We start from the raw sequence: 21483 nt of genomic DNA, 5'->3' as shown, positions 1-21483 counted from the left end.
TTCTTTAAATTTCCTATATGTTTGTTTCTTGATTTCTACCAATCATATCCCATAATTTCCAAATGTTTCAAACTTTTTTAAAAATTGATTTCTCATACCTTTCCTCTATCTGTATCTCTCTTTCGCTTTCTCTTTTTGTTCACAGGAGAATAGAGAAGATAGTCAAACCCTACACACGGTCGTTGGATATGGAGCTACAACAGAGATCAGTAGAATTCATGTCACTCACTAAATCTTACAAACATATAGCGTGAGTACAAAGTGAAACCATTTTAAAGTGGCTAGTTTCACCCATTTAATACTAAGCAGCAAATAACTTGTGGTTGTGGTCTCAAGGAACTCTCATGATATACCAAAATCAAACTTAATTAAAAAGGATTTTTTTAAATATATTTCCTACTCGAGTATGTAGGAATTGTCCTAGAAGTGGGTTTCAGTTTATAAGACCTTGAATAGTGCTATTGACCCCTAGAGGGTATGTTTGTATTTTATAGTATTGTTGATAAATCAAATGACTTGAACATGTATTAACTCGTGTTTGTCTTTGATTTTCAGAGGGCCATTATTAGAAAGAATGCCACCTATGAACAGAGAGAAGAGAGAAGGCCAAACACAGAACAATGGTGAAATGTTGGAAGATGAGCAGGTAGACAGGACAGGACCTAGCCTAGCGCCATCACATGATGAGGTATCACTATCCCATCCCTATTATGATATACTCTTGTAATTGTTTCTCAAGGAGCTCTAAAATGTCCTATGATTATTATTTTTCTGGCTAAAAGCCAATCTAGGACTTGAAGTAGTAAGTGGTTTAAATACATTGCATTTTGAGTCTTTTCTCCTTGGTAGCAAGTGTTTTGTTTTAAAATGCAATTCAGGATTTGTAAATAAAAAAAATTAAAAACAAAAACAAAACAAAACATAACAAAAAATCTTTTTTGGGGGTGTTTTTTCTTTGTTTTTGAGGGACTACTAGTTTTCTAAATAGCAAGTTTTCTCCTGAATTTGCATTGTACCTTCGAAATGACATACACACATATGGATGAGAAATGTGCAGCTTATAATTTTTTTCTGTCACAAAGAACAACCTTACATTCATGTAACCTTCGTCACAGTTTGGAAATCACAGTCATTCTAATCATGAGTTCCAGAATTGCCTTGGTCTCATAAAGAGCACTGTACATGTAGTTCAACTTCTCACACTTCACTTCACTCATCCTCTCTGCAACATTTTCCTCCTATCCTCTACAGGGTTCAAGTCTAGTAGACCTATTAGGAGGCGGCCCCAGCTCGCCCATCATCACAAACTCCCTGCCCCAGCAGCAGCCCGCCAAGCCGCTAGAACCCGTCGGTAACAACACAGACGGTCTCCTGGATCTCCTAGGGGGTCTGGACCTCAGCGCTCCTGCTCCCTCCTCGGCACCTCCCCCCGTCCAGCCCACGCCTAACCCCGTCATGAATCTCATGGATGGCCTGGGTTCCATGCAGACTGTGCCTCCTCCGGGTTCGGTGCCCCCAGCGCTAGGCATGAATAGTCTTCTAGGTGGTCCTGTTAATAATATTGGTGGTAAGAGCTTGGAGATGGATATGTAGATCAGGCCCCATTTCACAAAACTTGTCATCAGTAACAAATCCTTGCTTCTCATTGGTTATCAGCAGATTTGTCACTGATTTTTGTCATCTGTCATTCAAAGAAGGCTTTGTGAAACAGGTCCCTGTTGTTAAAATTGTTGAAGTGTGACAATATTGCAGTATGGAATTGTTAATATCATTCAGTAATTATAGACTGAAGAAAAGTTTTTGTAAGTCTTCTCTTCTTCAATATTTTTGGCCATATGGAAATATGTGCAACGTGAAAAATGAAATGTTATTGCTTGAGATCATATCATCTGTGTAGAGCCAGAAGGGTGTTAACACTATGATTAAAGTAGTTTGATGCCTTTCAAGCTTTCAGCATATGATATTATATTACTTACACAATGGTAGACCATAGTCTCATAGCTGGGAGATCACAGGTTTGAAACCAAGGTGTGCTAGTACCCTTTTGGTAAGTCCCTCAGAGATCACTTGAAGCTGTAGGTCCTCTGGTTGCTAACTTTCAAGGACACACATGCTTTCTTTCTAAGCAATTGGGTAACACTAACCAAATATATCATGTGTTTATAATTACCATTAATAGAGATGGCTATTAAAATGAAAAACATGTATGTTTCTTATTGCTTCTATTGATTATTTACTTGCTTTGTTTGTAGGGTCGTCGTTCCCCACAGTAACGGCAGTGGAAAGTCGCGGAATGAAGGTGGAGTTTTCTTTTGAGAAGGATGCTGTGTCCGGGGCAGTCAACATCAACCTTAAAGCAACCAACAGCACCGCCACTCCCTTTAATGCCTTCTTGTTCCAAGCTGCTATACCAAAGGTAACTTAGTTCAGTTGCAAAAGGCACTTGGAGGGATCTGGGCAGTAAGAAAACAATGAGGATCACATTCTAAAACGTGTGAAGTAAAAAAGATATGTTGAATTTAGAGATAATTCGGGTTTGATCAAGACCGTATTTTGTATTCACTATCAAGTATAAATTTCACATATGAATATTTCTTAAACCAAAAACAAACCAAACAGTAATCAGTTTTGTTAAAATAATCAGTCTATGCAAAAGCCTTGTTGTCTAAGCATTCAATCTCAAAGTTTGATTTGATATTGAATGCCTGGATATGCTATATTGTTTTATGGTATCACTTCTAAAAGCAGTAGATGATGCCTCTTTTATTATTTTCATAAAATTTGAGTATACATATATTTCTAGTATTGTTACATAGTTTGGAAGAATTTTAAAAAATACTTGTAGATAATATGGAGGATCTGAAATCGAATGCTTGTAGTAAGAAAATAGTTGAAACTGATGTGAAACTTCTCAACTTTTGAGTAAATGAACTTGTATCTTATGAATAACTTTCATGAAAACTTCCCTCTCTTCTTTTCCTCCAACAGACATTTGAGCTCGTGATGCTGCCCCCATCTGGGGATCTTGTCCCCCCTAACAACTCTGGTTTCGTCACCCAAACGATAAAGGTCGTCAACAGGTCCCCCGGCGCAGTCCTGCGCATGAAGTACAAGCTTTCCTTCAGCATCGATGGAGTACCTGTTAGCGATACGGGCGAGGCCGCCAACATGCCCACCAACCTGTTCACGTGATAGTGGCATTCATTCTCAACGCACCTTTCACTGTCAAAATTATTCTTCATCCTCCCCCCTTTTTTGTTATGTTATCGTGTATGTATATGTTGAATCTACTATATCTAGAGAGAAAAGATGAATTCTTTTTTTATTATGCTAATGATTCTTTTGCAATGAAGATTTCTTGATGTGATGAACTCAAAAGGGGATAAGCCTTTGGACATCGCAGAGAAAGTAAGATCACTTTATATACACTCAATGTAGCACGAAATTAGAACTAAATGCTAGAGAGTATAGATAATTGATTGACTAAGGGGGACGAAGGAACCTTCCCACTCTTTAATAGGTATTATTAGCCTATTCTAAACAGGAGAGGAAGACAAGTAAGAGAGAGAAAGAGATACATACTGCGAGAGATAGATATATAGATAGAGAGAGAGATAGTGAGAGAGAAAGAGAGAGAGAGAGAGAGGGTGCGAGAGAGAAAGAGAGAGAGTATGAGTGTGGGAGAGAAAGATAATATTGCATATTCCAAGCAATATTATCTGAGCCCAATGTGTGAAGTTTTAGCTGTACAAGGGAAAAGTTACAGAATAAATAGAGAGCAGTAAGAAGAGCTCTTACATCATTATTCACAAGTTTGAATCAATAATTTGCTACTGCAAGAACTTATAGTGGATTCTAAAGTGTGTATACTCCCTTCTGAGCAAGCTTTGCTAACCCGAAAAGACATTAATACATGCATTTATACCTTTGCTTGTGGAGAATGACGGATATGACGCATATTGGAAAGATTCGATTTCAACACTAGCACCAATCAAGTGTCAAAATACAGCACTAGGAAATTCCAATAACCTTGTACACGACCTTTTGAAATGTAGGAACAATACCAGATGCATGCAGAATTTCTATAGGCAATATGATGATGATGATCCACAGCACTTGTAAGGCGCCATTTATCTGTTAAAAACATTCAAAGGTGCCCGATCCTCCCAATAGTCAATGGTCATGTGTACATTTGCTTGAAAAATATCCTAGGTTATTGAAATTGCCCTCTAGGTGACTCCTTTAAAGTTTGTCAAAACCACTGCCTACTCTACACAAACCAACATCTTCCATTTGAAATTTGATGTGGCCAGATTTGGTGAATTTCAAATTTTACTGTGGGTGTAGACTGTATAATCGTAGTGAGATGAGGTGATTATTGGAGTGTATATGTATTGCATTGCATGACACGCTCATTTATAAACCACAATTATATGCATACCGTCAATTATGTGCTGCACGTAGCAATATTCTCCATTATCGTGTGGTTTGAAGAGTAAAAAACATCAGAATATATATATATATATGCTCTTGGACCAGGAGAAGTCTATGACAAAAATATTGATGCAGGTATACATGTATTGGTAATGTTCATGACCCACAGATCATTAGCTTTTTTCTGAATTTCCCATGAATGCCAATAGAAATAGTGGCAACTGTTCTATGTTGCCAAAAGTAATAGTGATAATTGTTCTTGGTCGTTAAGGGTAATGTTATTGGTAACAACTATTTTCGGATGTCATTAGAAATAGCGATTTTTTTCTTGGTCAAATACGACAGGATTACAGTCAGTTTCCTGACTTTGAATCATGACGTTCAGAGCAGTTTAAATCGTTGCCTATTTTGCATTTTATGAAACGAGGCATTTCATCTGTCTTTGTTTCTCTCAACCCAGGTGTACATGTTAGGATTTATTATATGGACTTGAACTTGAAATCAATTGCCAGTTTTCAATTAATCAAAAGTTAATGTTAAGACACTGCGATCAACATATCTTTCAGAATGACTATTGACACTGCAATATTTCTTGCATATTTTGTTTCCCTTGGGGCCAGTCTTTTCTGAATTTATCCTGATGTGCAGATATTATAATTTCCATTTTGCATCAGTACTCGTGAGTGATCTGATCCAAGTGAGATCGGAAGCCTGTCTGCCAGTGTTATTGACAATAACCGGGATTGGGAGTCGAAAATTTACAGGCAACATACTCGGTTTGTATTCCCAATTATCACACTTATCATTAAGTGATATGTGTGGTTGTGATTGTTCTCTCTCTCTCTCTGTCTCTCTTTTCATGTATACTGTGCAATTAATTGCTTGCAATCCCCTAAAATTGGCCTAATGATCGGTACTTAAATTTTTCTTTCCTTGGACGTCTAATGCAGAGTTTAAAATGTTGTTTTGGAGCGATGTCTTGAAATGGGTCCTGTAAAATCTTTTAGTGTTATGTTTTATTATACCCCCAAATGAAAATCACTCAATATCACCAATGACTAGAGTTTCTTTGTGTGTCACTTACAGAATGACCACTCTATAGTTTTTTCATTGATAGGATGTACAGGCCAGGCAGTTACTAGAAGGGTTCTCATGTCCCATTTGATATTTACAGAATCTTCCTTTCGCATCATGAATCTGTCCTCAACAAAGGCTTTGCTAAGAGCTTTAACTTATCTTATTGCATCTAATGAACATTTAGAGGTATACTGAAAGGACAACAAATTAAATTCCTTTAGTAAAGTTTTGTTTGCCAAAACATTCATATAAATGGAGCTCAACCACCCTAGTTAACAGCCAGTACTTATTTAGCTTCCAAGGGGGAAAACCCCTTATATGTTGAAATTACTATATGACAAATTGCTTTGCAATGTTGTGGTTATGAAAAGGGCCAGATATTCCTAATTGATTGTAGAATAAAGAAATAAAGAGAATCAAGTCTGTTGAGCCATCTTTACGACATTCCTTAACATGCTGATCCGTCTTTAGTATAATATTATTGTATCACTAAGTAGTGCTCTTTAAATATTTCTGCCACAATATGCGTAACTTAAAAAATGTAACCTTGAATTGAGAGAATAGTTGTCTGAAGTATTGGCAAGTAATATCATTACTGTTCAGGTGTAAACAATCTTTTTTTCTTAACCGTATTAATCTTCTATTGTTCATTGTGTATCTTTATGTCTGTGCTCAGTATTTGTATGTTTATCTTTTTCTTTTAGTAAGATATATCTATTTTATGTCAGAAAATACAGTTGGGGAAATGAACCAAGCACTAGTTGGTGTAAAACCAGCAATTTCTCTCCCCATTCTCCATTATGAAGTTCATCTCTTTGGTCTGTTCTAAGAATATGTACTTTCTGACATGAAATGTTATTGTGCGTTACTTCTTTTGTATTCACTTGTAGATTTTAAACTATTCCATTTCTAGACTGTTTTATATAGAGATTATGTCTATCGCGATTCTTGTAAAGATGAGAAACTTATGAATTATTATTGAAATAAACAGTGTTTGTTTTATCAAGTTGTTTATGTGGGCCTTATGGAAGGATTCGTGTTACAGGAACCAAATGCTATGTTTATTGAAATTTGTTTATTTATTCAAAATTTGATTATTTTGTCATGTCCATTTGTGTTAATGGTAATTCTTATAGAGAATAGATATTAGTGCCTCAAAGAAGTAGTTTGGTGGGGGGGGGGGGGGGGCTGTTTGGTTTCTTTTGAAGAAAATTACTCTTATCTCAGAAGTGTTATCATTTTGATGCACAATGATTTAAAGAATACACAAATTAATAAAATTTGAATGCTCAAAGGTCATTTCTTTCTCTCTCAAGTAATTTAGTACTTAACATTACACAAGCTGTTGTTTTTATTGTCTCGTCTTGATTACTATTTCCACTTTGACAAAGTTTTTCTTTTTTACCCTGTCCACTTTCCCTACAAATTTTCACTACAATTTCAGGCATGCATGAGATGCATAAAATATAAGAATGTTGTTCACTAGTACATGTGCATGGAAATTTGTAAACAGATTACAAATTATGTGTCCTTGTCTCATTGCAGTCGACTCATGCTCTCACAACTTTAAAGTTTCTATGTTGGTGATTTGTAAAGCAATAGTGATTACATTAATTATTGTCTTATTTGCCCAAGGTCACAAAATTTAAAACAAGTTAGATTGACAAGTTATATATGCTCGATACTCAATTTATCATTTAGAAATGTGTCATTTACGGCTAGAAATGCTTGTCTTTCTGAACAAAGTTGCCAACTAATATTGTTTCTATCTCCCCAGATGTATGTGAATGCATTCCTGCTTTAACAGTCGTGTTTGGAAGCAATTTCATAGTGTGATTGGCTGGACAAGAATGACATGCTTTTCTACTTATCAATTACAACAACAAAATCTTCAATGCTTCATTGGGTTTCCCTTAAGTTCCAATCTCTTTTTAAGTGGTTTTCTAGTGGCTAAGATTCATTATTTCATAATCATACTCTTGTACCATGAATCATATGAGTTCTGTCAATTTGAAATTTGTTAGCTCTGTGCAATAAGGTAGTAACTGCCATTGACAATAGTTGGCTGTAACGGCCTTGTTGCCATCAGTGGGCAGAGTAAACAAGGGCATGTTAGACTACCGGTCACTATGAATATGACTGACAAAGAAAGCGGACAAAATATACAGTTCCTCAGGTAGACAAAGGAACATCCCTTCACTGCTGTTGTGTAAAAATGTGTAGGACAGGTGTCACATGCATATTCACCTATTTACATAATAGCAGTGAAGGGATGTTCCTTTGTCTACTTGAGGAACTGTATATTTTGTCCGCTTTCTTTGTCAGTCATATTCATAGTGGGTAACCCTACTCAGAGTGAAGAAAGTACATAAGATCCCAAGACGCCCCCTCTCTTGAGAATCAGATGGGCATTAAGTCTGTGTTAAAAAATACGAGTGAATACCGCTCTGGCTCTCAATTAGTTTAGGAATAATCCATAAACCTGTACACTCTCTCCCCTTATAATGCTGGCCTGAATTACAAAGAGTTGAATGTACTGTTCACATCATGATGTAGCACCTGCACTCGTCAATCAAGCTGCTATACAATAGTAATAGTGTATTCACAAGTGTAACCATTAGAATCACTTCTAGTTGCCAAATTAAATGTTTAACTTTGGTGTGATGTATCTCAGTTAAAATAATAGTGTGTGAGTGGGGCACAAACTAGCAGCTTTTGTGAGCACCAGGGCATCCAATGAGCACGTTAAAATATAATAGTACGAGTTGTGGTCCTGAATCATTTGTTAACACCATGTCATGTTAGTCCAGTGTTTCAAAATGTAAACCAGCCATGTTTATTTTACTCATCATCATAATGTCACTCTTTGACGCTACTTAGAGGAGTGGAGTGTGACTTTATTCTGCAACTGAGCAGAACGGTAGGTCAATGAAGATATTCATGGTGCTGTACACAAAAGATATTTTCAGCCACTGCACAACTTTTGCATTCATAATTGGGTAGATCACAGCAATAGTCTGTAAATGCTTGGTTATTAAGACCCGTATTAGGCTGCCAACTGAATCCGATCTTAAAATTAAGATGTATCATCCATTTGTAGTAAGAAGGGCGTTAACTCTGTGATGATGATGGATAGGAGTCGACGCCCTTCTGGCTCAAAACAGACGATATGTTCAAAAGGTATTCCACTCACAACCCCAGGGAAATCTTGGCTTGTCCAGGAAATCATCATTGCTTACAACACCTAAAAGAAAACAAACATGACCTCGTATTTCATCATGCAATCGGTAGATCTTGTAGCATTATCGTAGCAGCCACCGTAGAAACTCACAATAAATGTGGATAACTTTTGTTGGAAAAAAAAAAGAACTGAAAGTGGGATGATGGTTCCTGTAGAGCATCGTTATTACAAAAGAAGATACAATATATGTTGAAAGGAGGAGAACATTGAAGATATGTGATTGAATTATTGAAGTACTTGCTTTATAAATACATGTACATGTAAAACTAATTGTGTACACATTGATAAAATCAAGAATTTAGTGTGAAAAATGTAAAAGAAAATGAGTACAAAATAAACATTTGTAAATAAAATTAAAGTGGTATGAAAGAGAATCATTGTTGTAGAGTATTTTGTGAACTTCTCTGTCTGCAATCAAGTTGGTTTGAATGTAAGGAGAAAAGGAAAAAGTTTGCACGCTTGGGACTATTGAAGTGTTTAGCATGTAATTGGGACAATATGTCAATTTCCTTATGTTCCTTTGCTTCTAACTCATCTTTTCTACGTTTGTTGGGCAGATATTGTCTGAATCGGTTTATTACTAGATCCCAATGTATTCATCAATCATTTCACTTCTACCATATAAATTGCTTAGGCTCGTGAAATTAGTTTCAACAAGATTTCCCTGAATATGATGGGCAGAAGTAGGACATAGACAACTAAACAACACATGTTTACAAGTATGATTTTCATCACTTTTAATTAATACAGACACAAAAAAGTAAACAATATATATATGGCATATTTATAGAGATAAATGTGGGCCATTTTCACACACTTTAGGAATACCAGGTACAAAAAGATATAGCACATATGACCGAGAATGAAAATGTGGTTCAACATCCCCTACCCCTTACAAAGATAGCAATGTAAGTTGTAATTCTCCTACATCACATATTACCCGTTTGTTTTGTGCATGTGGGGGTGGTGGGATGTGTATCATCTACAAAGTTTTAAGACTTGTGACACATACGCAAAATAATGATCTATGCATAATGTGGCTCATGTCATGATTAGAATGTCTCTTCACAGCCTGGAGAACAATTACAAAATTAAGAGCATCTGAAAGGTTCATAATGAGTCAATCACGAGTACCTGAACCTGCACTCATTATCACAGCCTAGAAAACAATTTCTTCTATATCCATAACAGGCCTTTGGTAAAAGAGTGGGGAACTCTGGTCAAGACCCTCCCCCCCCCCCCTGCCAAAAAACTAAAGGGTTACACAAAAATAGTTGAATGTAGACTCGTGAACAACCTCTTTAAGAGAAAAATTTAAATCTGATTACCTGAACAGGTACCCATTCTCACAAACTACAATACAACAGCTAGTTCTTGATGAATGAGAGTTATCAAGAGCACCTGAAAGGCACATAAGTTGATCATCCTCATGAAAGCATAGTTTACGTCCGAGTACCTGAACTGGTACCACTTCTCACAGCTCAGAAAACAATCTCTTACTATTTCATTACCAGTCTCTGACAGATAAAAGAGGGAGCTTGATCAATAATAGAATCTTGAAAGGTTCATAAGACGAGTTGATCGTAACCTCATGAGACCACCTCTTTGAGAGCCGAGTTTATGTCCGGGTACCTGAAGTTGAACCCGCTCTCCAGAGTCCGCTTCGGCAACACCTTCTGACCCTCCAGAAGCATCACCGCCCTCTCGTCTCCGAATATACCCTTCACAACGAACCCCGGCAACGGGAAGAGGGTCGGCCTCCACATGGCGGCGCCCAAGGCCTTGGTGAAGCCATGGTTTGTGACGGGGTTGGGGGCGATCCCGTTGAGCACCCCGCTGATGCTCTCGTTCTCAATGGCATGCACGAAGATGCCTGCGATGTCGTCGATGTGGATCCACGGGAAGTATTGCTGGCCGGAGCCGATGATGCCTCCAACGCCAAAGTAGAATGGCCACTTCATCTGGCTCATGGCACCTCCAGTCTTACCGAGAACCACAGCTGATAAGAAATCAGAAGAAAGAATAACGTAGCATGACATAGGATTTTATATTCATTTATCATGTAACATATATTTTTAATAGACTCCTGCCTGAGATAACTCTTCCGTAGTATTCAATGATATTAAGTTCGGTTAATTATGAACAAATTGTTTTACCGGTCCTCAGAATGGAATTACTAAAAGTAATTCAAATCTACTTTAAATATATACTAGATATTGTGCATGTTTAGGCTAAAACTGATAAGAGAAAGATGAAGAAATATGAGTTAAAGCCCCACTGTACTACCTGTAGCTACTTGCTCCCTCTATATCGAAATCAATGCCTAAGCGGTGCCTGTTGGTCCCCCATGATCCTCTTTTTTTATGTTAATTGAGAGCTGAGTTGATGAGATAGCCACCTGTCAGTGACAACGCTGGGTGGTCTAATCCCTCCTGGCCAAACTAGTACAGACTTGTTTTAAGGAAAATTTTAGAGGAAAACTTGGCAAGTTATAATCATCCCTTCTTCCCAATCTTTCCCCCGATCCCATACCCCTTTCTCACTCTTCAAATAGTCCCATCCTTACCTGTCCTTACTACTGCTCTCCTGACTCCATCTTCCTTCCCATCTACCGGCCCCATACTCCTCTCCCATTCCACGCATAGTCTCCCCAGGTAGTCCTGGTCCTCTACCATGCTCTCCTCTGTATACTCAGCAGTTGCTGATGATGGATAGTAACCTAAATTAATGACAGGATACAGAAAAAAAGTGAACAGTCATTTTTTAATGGAATTTTTTTTATCTCTGAAGCCTAGGCCTGTTATTCGAAGGAGAGTGTGATGCACAGGGTACTCTTTAAGAAGTATCAAGACGACAGAGCACATTTCATAGTAATCTGAGATGAAATTTTATGGATTCAGGGCTGTAACATTTCCAATGGAAAGGACCAGAATAAAAACAATCACATAAGAATTACAACATTTTCTTCCAACTGTCTGTGGAAATCAGTGAGTGAAACAATTTTGTGTTTCTGGGTGCACCATTTAGATATTTAGATTTATGTCATGATATGGGGTGGAATCATGAAAGGGGAGAAATATCAACTATCCGAACTAGAAGATCACTTATTCATTCAAAACATAATAAAAAAATACTAGTGTCCAACTCCTGTATCACAAATTCTTACCTACACCCGACATGCCTACGAAGACACTTGGAGGACTGCTGGCCTTGGAGATGGCCTCGGCCAGAGTCGCAGTGGTCTCTACTCTGCTCTTCCAAACAACCTGCTTGAAATCTTCAGTCCACCTGAGTGAGGGAGAGATAGAGAGAGGAAGGGAGTGAGAGTGAGAGAGAGAGAGAGAGAGAGAGAGAACTTTTAAAGGTTTTTGCTGGTATACAAAAAACAGTTGTAAATCCAACACAAAACTGCAGAACTTGTGATTTATAGCTGGCTAACATTTGCTCCTATTTTTATTTCTATTTTGTGAAAGGTGCAGGTTTAGGATTGTAATTAGGTCTGGAGATTTAGCTCCAGATAGGGTAAGGCATAGTCTAGGGTTGACGTTGGGACTTCAGTTTTGAAAATTGAAAATTGACAGTGGAGCAGTTGCTGCCTGAGCATGTGTTGTAGAAACAATTCATTAATAGGCCTACCTTTTTAGTGGAAACCATCAGAATTTGTTTTTCCACATGAACTCTAGTAAAATCAACTTTAATATACCTCATGTACAAAAATGTAGCATTCTTGAATCATACATCAAATTTATGGGTATTTACTACGAATTTGGAAAGTGAAGGACAATCAGTTTCCTGTCGCTAGATTTTGATTGGTTCATGTGAGCGTGTTATTATTAGTGGTCTACACACCTTTTGGCCGGATTCAAGATGTTTTCCCCTGTGAGGTTGACAACAGCATCACACTGTGGTAAACCATTATTCTTCACCTCATCCTGCAAGGGACATGTGAACAGATACATAGAAGGTAAAAGAAAAACAAAGTAAAAAGTATGAAAATATTATTTGAAGTTAGGATGAAGTACTTTGTTTCTATATTTCCATCTAATTTTAAATGCACCTACCCTCACATTGAGATGAATATTAACAGCATTAGGTATATATACAACTGGATAGCGGATACAATTGGAACATTCTCGAATCATTTTGGGGAAAAAGATTACGATTTAGGGTAAAATGACATCTTTCACATACCGGTATTCAAAGTTACTTTAACATGCATAAAGCCTTTATAAAGGAGTGTTTTAACCCATTGTCTACAGGAACTGGATGGCTCCTGTATTGAGCCTCTAGGAATGAGGGGATTCAGTAGTCGACAGGTTAAATGTCATATTTTCCTTGTTTATGTGGTTAATACAAGCTTTTAATTTATCTCATAAAATCTTCCCATTCTTTGTCAATGAGGGAATACACGTTTTGATATATATTTAGGAATGATTCTAAATCTGCAAAGTCTTGATGAAAAATTTGAATTTGAAATACTAACCCAAGTGACCCTGTCCTTTCCAGGTGAACGTGAAACGAGAAGAGCCTTGTGACCTTTGACCTCCAGCTGCTTCCTCAGTGCTGTGCCAATAAAGCCTGTTCCTCCACCTGAGGAGAAAACATACAGTGTATGAAGTCTATGATAAAGTCATACAGAGTCTAGTTTATTAAAATTACCACTAAGATTGCTGTATGAAATTGTCTTTTACTAACCTACAGTATATAGACTATACCCCGATGTAGAAAGCGATTTTTCACCAAAATAATAACTGGAAAAATAATACATTAGAGTAAAGGAGCCGGTAATCGGCCAGCTCCAGTTTTCGGCCGATTGGTTGGATGCAAGGTAAAATCACTCTAAAATACATCGCATAATAGCATAACACATATCCCACTCATACCATACCATGCCAGTGTCACTGAAGAACCACATTTGCAATGAAAAATATATCCTAAAATATCACATTTTAGCGATGTAATCGGCGGTCCCGCTACCCGAATCTGAAAAATCGAGTATCTTACGCGTGTATGTAAGAAATATGGGTACCATAAAATCAGCTTTATTTCAAGTATTTTTCAGATTTAGAGCCCGATTTTGTGTTAGTCGCAAGCTCAAAAGTATCTCATCGCATGTATTAAATCAATGCAGCCGGACCCTGCCACGCACACACGATATGTCTGTCTAATTCAGATTCCAACTTCCGATCACCGCTGTGCCTGTCTTCGGCCAGGCGAGCACCAGGGAGCTCCGGCGTGGGATACCTGCTCCGCCCGCTTGTGCTGTACATCAGCGCGGAAACGCACGGCGCGCGCGAGCGCTTCCTATTGACTTTGTACATGCGGCCGTAAACTGAAACGCTCGGCCGATAACTGGCTCCAAAACAGTGAAAATTGAAATGAATATTGTCATGGCAATTCGTGATTTTTTTCTGGGATTCTTTTTTTGTTTAAATAATAATAATATTTGCTTCATGATTTGAACAAAAAATGATAATAAATAGGAAGTAAAGGGTCCTAAAAATAGGATTTTGTCTTAAGTGGCCGAAAACGGGCTCCTTTGCTCTAATTTCAATACACTATAAAAGTTAAAGTGACATCGAAAATGATTATAAAACATTAAAAAGTAAGGACAACCTTTCTGCTAATCTGTCTGTTTTCTTGAATGCACAATCATCAACATCTAGAACTAGTAATAGAATCCATGGCTGTAGAAAACTGATTTTGAGAAAATATACTATATCCTTTATCAAAAGTAGTCCCCCTACCTAGTCTATATACCAGATATCATTGTATGGGCACGAGAGAGAGTGCAAGTGCATCGCCATCGTTTATTGTCAAATCTGACGTGACAAGAAAACAGTTATCTGGGACTGAAGCTGATTGCTCTCGCTGATTTCTTCACTTACCTATCAAAACTATCATGTTTTGGGGGGAGCTGGAACTCGAAAAGCATCTGGCGTGAACTGCGAATGAGAATATTGCACGATTTGTTGCATTTAAGGCCAGAAAATTCATGATTTTTCTTTAGATCGCTTCCCATAGGCTCCCGTGTAATGGTTACGTTACGCAAGCAGACTGAAATGATTACGCAATCAGTGAACTGCACTATATGGCACGCTGATGAGACAGTATACCGTTAATTTATACCGTATACGTTTTAGAACCCAATATCAGAACGAAAATGTTTGTCACTTTCTTTGCTCATTTAGTCATTTATTTATTCAATGATTGATGTCCTTATTAATTAAGTAGTTAATTTATTAATTATTAGTCAATTAATAAAGCTATTGATTTAATTGTTCATTTATGTTACTTGTCAAAGTTCAGCCGAGGGAGGGACAGCGATACGCACCAATACATTTGAAAACATCAGTGATAATAGAGGAGAGGGCTGTTGGGGGGGGGGGGTGCTGTCATCTTACCATGGACAAAGGCATTGATAGTAAGCGAAGGACAAAATAATGCCTAATATCATGCTTAGTTTTTGAGTTGTTGCTACTACTTCAAAAACTAAGCATACCTTGTTAACTCGAAAGATTTTATCATAATACACAATTTTTCAAATGTGTTTTTTAAAATAAATTTGTAGCGGTCACCCCTAAATGTTTCTGAAACATCACAGAGTATAAAATAAATACCTAGTTGGTGGGAGAACCTCTGGTTTCATACTTCTCTAGACCTATACCTATTAACAATTTATCCAATGCGCAATCTGACTATAGTACAGTTATTCGTAACATGCAGGTGAATGAAACAGTTTGTAACGAGGCACTAAACAAAGATTTGTGCATTACATTTGATTACATTACGTAGGCAACAGCAATGCACTTCTACGAGAATGAGGCATACAAGTAATGTAAGAGTTTCAATTAGTTCTTGTCCTGTAATCTCTACCACAATAAATCGTAAAACAAATGTTGTATCTGTAATATTGTTGAAATTATTCGCCATGAATTGTATCTATCTGTAACATTAAATCAATAGACCAGTTTACTAACAAATTCAAATTATATGCATACTTTTTCAGCAAAGGTTGTATTTGACAACCTGAAGGCTTGATTGCCCGAGGATTTCCCGACAAAGCAACACATAATGTATGCAGACTGGATTCCAAATATTGAAGTTGATTCATTAATAACAGGTTATTGGAATACCCCGTCACTATAGGTCCCGTGGTAGTAAACATCATAAATGTGTATGTGTTAGTAATCCGGTCTATTTTTTAAGTAGGCCTACATTGAAGGACATGCGAGTACATTATGGGTAGATACAAGCATGTCAAGCATGCCAAATTATACCAAGTTGGTCAAAATCTGTATATAAATGGCTCTGCAAAGATCTAACTGCATGGTTACGGTCTCTCTGAATTATTTGCAGCACTACTTGACATAAATAAAGGTAGGTCTATGTTTAATATCACTATGCTCCTCAAACTTTTTTAACTTGTTTATTTCAAAATTATTCTATCAGTCAACTTATCGTTTGTTCTGGATTCGTACAAAGTTCTACCTTCATTTGTTGTTTTCATCATGGATAAGATGTTGCGTATGTTTCGTTATCAAATGACGTTTCAATACCGTTCGTTGTCAGTGTATTATTTTAATTCATTCAGTTTATTAGCACGGCTTCATGTCCGTATTTATAAGGCATACCAACAAAGAGAGAAAGAAAACTTGAATCTCACGGGGGAACTGTTTTTTTTTAGAATTGTCATCACTTTGCAAATGTGATACAAAGAGGAGGGCTGATCCCACTGTGTATGGTGCCTTCACAATTTTAAAGGGATAGTTGAGTGCTGTTGCAGAGGGCGCTACACAATTTTTTTTTTTTTGTGAGATAATGAAAAATTCAGTGAGTGTCAAATTTGAAAGAACATACAATTTAAATGACAAAATCTTCAATGTTTGATCAAAAACGGTTCAGAGACGGCTGAAATATCCATACATATAACGATTTCTAATAGTCTTGTGTACCACCACAAATTAATATTAGATAATTTGAAAAAGCCGTTGAAAAAACGAAATGGCGCCTTAGTTTTACGTCGTATTTCAGCCAATGCCGATGTTGGCTTTTTAGTAGCATTTTCGTTTTGTTTATATTACGCACAACCATCCGGCCGATCATTTATTGTTATTTTTAATTAAATAATAAATTAACGGTCACCGTATTTTTTTTAAAGTGGAGCTGAATTGGTATGATCGTATTGGCTAAATTTCACACATTTCGGGGTCTAAAATTACCTTCATAGCAATTTTAGGTTCTAACAGGGCACTAGCAATGTCATAGATAAGAATAAGAGCAATGACCATGCACTTTGAAGGCATTTGCGGTCTGAAAACAGAATTCAACTATCCCTTTAAAATGTTCAAGCCATTGCTGCGAACGCTATATATAATAGTGAGAATAGTAATTCTCATTTAACCAGGCTCGGCTCTAAATGGGAGGCAAGCTGTTTGTACCTCACTCTTTCCTATTTCGAATCTAGCACATTGGTTGGGCGTTTAGATAATTGAATTCAAGTCCCGAGTATATAGATATTGTCTCAAATATCTTTTCATTGAGTGTATAGTCAGTAACTACGGTGGATTGCGCTGCTAAGTGTTTATAGGATGACCCGTACATTGGGACCTGCGTTAAAGGTTTTATTCAACATTTTCATTGGGAAATGAATGTGATTGAGATGTACAATATTCCCCTTATAGAGCTTCTAATATAAAGTTAGGCCAATCGAATGGCTTTAAGCAAAGAAATGTGTAATTTGATTAGAAACTTTGTCTCTTTTTAATCATAAGGTTCGGTTTTTTATACATTTATAATTAAGGTTTCTTGAATCGATATTGTGTCTTGAATATTTGGTACATTTTATGTAATTATGTAATCGTTTGATTTGTGTTTTTCTGAAAGATATCTTAAATGAAGCATTATAGGCAATAAGTAGGTTTGGCAAATTTTGAAGATAGTCCATTCAATACGAGCTATCAGTAGCGGTCCTAGAGGGGGCTAGGAACCCCACCATGCTTGATTACAAACTAATTAAGCGCTTTTGTGGAACTTGGATCCGGACCCACGAGCCCCCCGACACAAACCCTCCCTAAAAATAAATTCTTCTAAAACCTCTCCTGCGAGATATAGGCTTAATCAGATATAATTTACCCGTCAACTTAGGGATTATCGATAATTTAGCTTACATTGTGTTTTCATCTTTCGAGATATTAATATTTCGATGACTCCATTCCGCGGGGTCGATTCGGGACATGTTGCGACAGGTAGCCCAACAAATTTGGAATTGATAGTATGTATCCCAGGAGGAATAGAGTCTGGGATTTAGCAATACGCCACTACAGGAAAAAGAAATGAACTTGAACTCATTATGCACAGCAGAGCCATGTCCTTCTAGCAAACACTAGCCACGTGACCGGCAATTACCATCGGCTATTCAGAAAAGCATCACGCCACCAAACGGTGAAACTGACGCCCTATATTTCCAATCGCGACGATGATGCACGAACACGCTAGCCGAACAGCTTTCGCGAGCAGGGTTCACCTTTCTGCCCTACCGCCAAGCAGACGACACGATAGCGCAATATCGTTTTGTCCTTCACAATCACTTTTGCTGGTGGCAGATCCGGTGGGAGAGGGGAAGGGGCATTGCGGGCTCGTGCCCCCCTGCCCGCCCAAAATGTAGAATGAGGAGGAAGAATGAAATGAAGAATAGTGGGCTCATGCCTTATTTCCCCCCTTCCTTTTTATCCTTTTTCCAATTTTGTTCGTTGTTGTTGCTTGTCAAAGAATATTGTCGGACTTGGGCCACCCCCCCCCCCCCCCCGCCAGAGAATCATTGATCCGCTCTTGTTCGTTTTTCATACCTTTGACCCGCGGAAATCGAGGTCAATAGCAATCTCAGACCGATGGCAATAATTCTGTCGGCTCAGTAACACCACCCCTAAACATTTCCCATTTCTCTTCAGATGGCGACTAAATTAAATAAACCTCAGTCAAAGCAATGGAATAGACACCAGTCAGACAGCAGAGCGAGCGAACAAAATTATACAAAAAATCAAACGACCCTCAATAGCCGGTCTGGAAATTTGGCAGGTGTGACTGATTCTTCAGTAACATAAACGAAACCGACACCAGCCCAAACAACTTGATGTTGTTTGATTGGGTTTTAAGGCAATTCAGTCAAACTCGACTATTTATGCCTCCCCCCCCCCCTCCCCCATTACCGCAAATATAAGAATCAGGTCGGTTTAGATTCAGACTTGAGTCGGTTTAAAGGTAATACAAAACTTTGGGAAATTTTGAAAATTGGCTGGATAGTGATTCTTTACAATTTTGATATATTTGGATGACCCTGTGGACGTATTATAAGTACTAGAAAATTTAGCCCCTAAAACACTTCTGCTTTCGAGAAAAACTGAATATAACAATTTCAAATAGCGCTTACGGCCATACAATGGTAGCTACGACCATGAAAATCTCAGAATATGTAGTTGTTGTGTGTAATTTCCAAATGGGAATAGCCAATCGGTCGATTTTAGTCAAGAAACATTGTTTTATGGCTTAATTAATATCTTGACCTTGAGAGGGGCTATACAACATAAAGAGTTTATTATTTACAATTTCATAACTTTATACTCGATTTCAACCGCAACAACGATTACTGAATATTGTAGGATCGCATTGCTTCCAATATGTTCATTTGAACCGAATTCATGACCGCATACCAAACTTTATATTACCTTTAAGGTGTGACTGAGATATCAATGAATTGCACGTGAGCGTAGTTCTACGAACTCTACTCCCCATCCCCCTGTCTGGCGTGAAAACTCTCGCGGCGGATGAGTGAATGAAACTTCTTATTGCATTTAATTAATTTCGAAATGAGGTCATTCATAAGATGAGAATATTGTGTTGTGGTATAGAGACTGCCTCTACACCTGGAGTGAATCTCAGGGCATCATAATGTTTCCTTGCTTCTATCTTTTTCTCTCTTTTAATCTTCACAAGACATGACGTGCGCATGGAAAGCATCAATCGGCTATTCGTTTTCAATTCAATTTATATATTTCATAAAAATCGCGTGGGTATATTTATAAATACATCGAGAAATGAGATGAGAGGGATATCCATAACATAAAAGATAACAGTCATGATAGCAGTGCTGAAACAAAATATAGTAGTTATAATACACAAAAATACAGAAAATGAAACAAAATACAACACTAAAAACAAATATACAATACAGAAAAAATAGGTTATAATTATATCACAATCTTGTAAGAGAAGATTGTCATTAGTACGAGACAAGAAGCGAACTTGATTTTGACGTTTACTAGAGTTTACAGTGGTTCATATCCATGAATTTAACTTGCAAATATATTTGCGCCATATTTAAACAGACAATTGTTTACTTTATTAACAATTCTTTAACTTGTTTAAAGAAAATATGCCTGCAGTTTTCCAACCGTGGAGACTGGAGACCATTTTAAGCGATAAATGAAGGCTATATCGGTCTTTAAGTTGACCACAAGAGGCTGTACCCTTTGTATGCTTACTAACGAATGTCGTTTTGATGAATTTTGCTGATCAGTAATAATTGCGCCATTTTGACACAATTAGTATCCATTCAAGGCAACATTATAATTTAGAACTAGCTCATTACTCTTGATCAGTCTGGACATCCTTCTGAAAGCATACAGTGACCGGATGGATATTGAAAGCATAATACCGTTCTCACGTCTTCTGACGCATGTTGCGTTTCTTATGCATGTCAGTGAATGTGACTCGTACGTCAAGAAGCCCTAAAATATAAATTGCCTTTAGGTGTCCAAGTTCATAATAAGAACGATATAGCGTCCATGCGCTTTCACAGAAACGTCGTAAATTATTATACCCTTTCTCTAACTACGGCAACTGTTATCAGCGCACAGTGCATTTCAAGGAACAAATCCTATCAGGTACCATTTACCTCGCATCACCTGGGTGGAGTGTGGCAAACGTAGATTATTCGACAAAGGATGTTAGTGCTGTGACAGGGATTCGAACCCTGTACATTTTGGTTTTACACTCCGAATTGCCTGTCCATTAAACTACAACCACTCTATCTCTCTCATTGCGTGTTGATGTTGCGTTATCTTTAGTTCTTTATGATGTGTTTGATTGATTGAAGGGGTCGTGTAACAAATACAATGGGATAGGACATAATAAGATAATAAACGTAAGCATAAAAACTGTAGAATGTTACAAAGTATGTGATATTTATGTAATATCCAATGATTAAAGTTAGAAGCCTTTACTTTTTTTATTGCTGTAAAATAAACTTAAATTGATATGGTATAGAAAGTAAATCTAGGAAATCATAACACATTAGAATATTAAGATTAAATATAAAATGTCATATATATAAAAATATATAACGACATAGAACATATAATTAGAAATCCTCAAACGGAAAGAAGGAGAAAGAACGAGAAGAAAAACGAAGAACTGACTCAGAAAGAAAGCATGTTTGGACCTTTATCGGAAAAATCCGCGCGATCGGGATGTAAGCGCGTTTTGGCGCTTTCCGCAAAGTGTACACAAATCTTGAGCTGCTATCGTCTGCAGGCACCGGCTTAATATTCATCGCGCGCTGTATTGGTGTTGATGAAAATTCGCTTATCCCACGTCATTCGTTCCTCGCACCTGTCCACACCAAGACCTTGAACTAAATTCTCCAGTCTAATTAATTCTCTGATTGTGGAGTT

The 21483-nt window shown here is 37.4% G+C and overlaps 2 protein-coding genes across 5 annotated transcripts in view; one reads left to right on the top strand and one right to left on the bottom strand.

The window, feature by feature from the left end:
* The window catches only part of LOC587976 (AP-1 complex subunit gamma-1), a 36987-nt gene extending 30470 nt beyond the window's left edge, over positions 1 to 6517 (top strand). For all 4 annotated transcript variants that reach the window (XM_030976017.1, XM_030976014.1, XM_030976016.1 and 1 more), the window contains 5 exons: positions 146 to 250; positions 556 to 688; positions 1252 to 1567; positions 2253 to 2416; positions 2989 to 6517. In XM_030976017.1, coding sequence (XP_030831877.1) covers positions 146 to 250; positions 556 to 688; positions 1252 to 1567; positions 2253 to 2416; positions 2989 to 3192 — 922 coding nt within the window. In that variant the 3' untranslated portion in view covers positions 3193 to 6517. The remainder of the gene's footprint in view (positions 1 to 145; positions 251 to 555; positions 689 to 1251; positions 1568 to 2252; positions 2417 to 2988) is intronic.
* A 2455-nt stretch (positions 6518 to 8972) lies between these two features.
* On the bottom strand, positions 8973 to 14794 carry LOC593033 (epimerase family protein SDR39U1). Its single transcript, XM_030976012.1, has 6 exons — positions 14641 to 14794; positions 13236 to 13342; positions 12602 to 12684; positions 11919 to 12040; positions 11319 to 11471; positions 8973 to 10751 (listed from the first exon to the last, which is right to left on the bottom strand). The coding sequence occupies exons 1-6, from the start codon at positions 14747 to 14749 to the stop codon at positions 10342 to 10344; spliced, it is 984 nt and encodes a 327-aa protein (XP_030831872.1). The 5' UTR covers positions 14750 to 14794; the 3' UTR covers positions 8973 to 10341.
* Between the last annotated feature and the right edge of the window lie 6689 nt (positions 14795 to 21483).

This window comes from Strongylocentrotus purpuratus, unplaced genomic scaffold, assembly GCF_000002235.5.
Source record: "Strongylocentrotus purpuratus isolate Spur 01 unplaced genomic scaffold, Spur_5.0 spur5_scaffold_8, whole genome shotgun sequence".
Lineage (NCBI taxonomy): Eukaryota > Metazoa > Echinodermata > Echinoidea > Camarodonta > Strongylocentrotidae > Strongylocentrotus > Strongylocentrotus purpuratus.
Note: the sequence above shows the minus strand (reverse complement) of the source record. Positions and strands in the feature narration are given on the sequence as shown.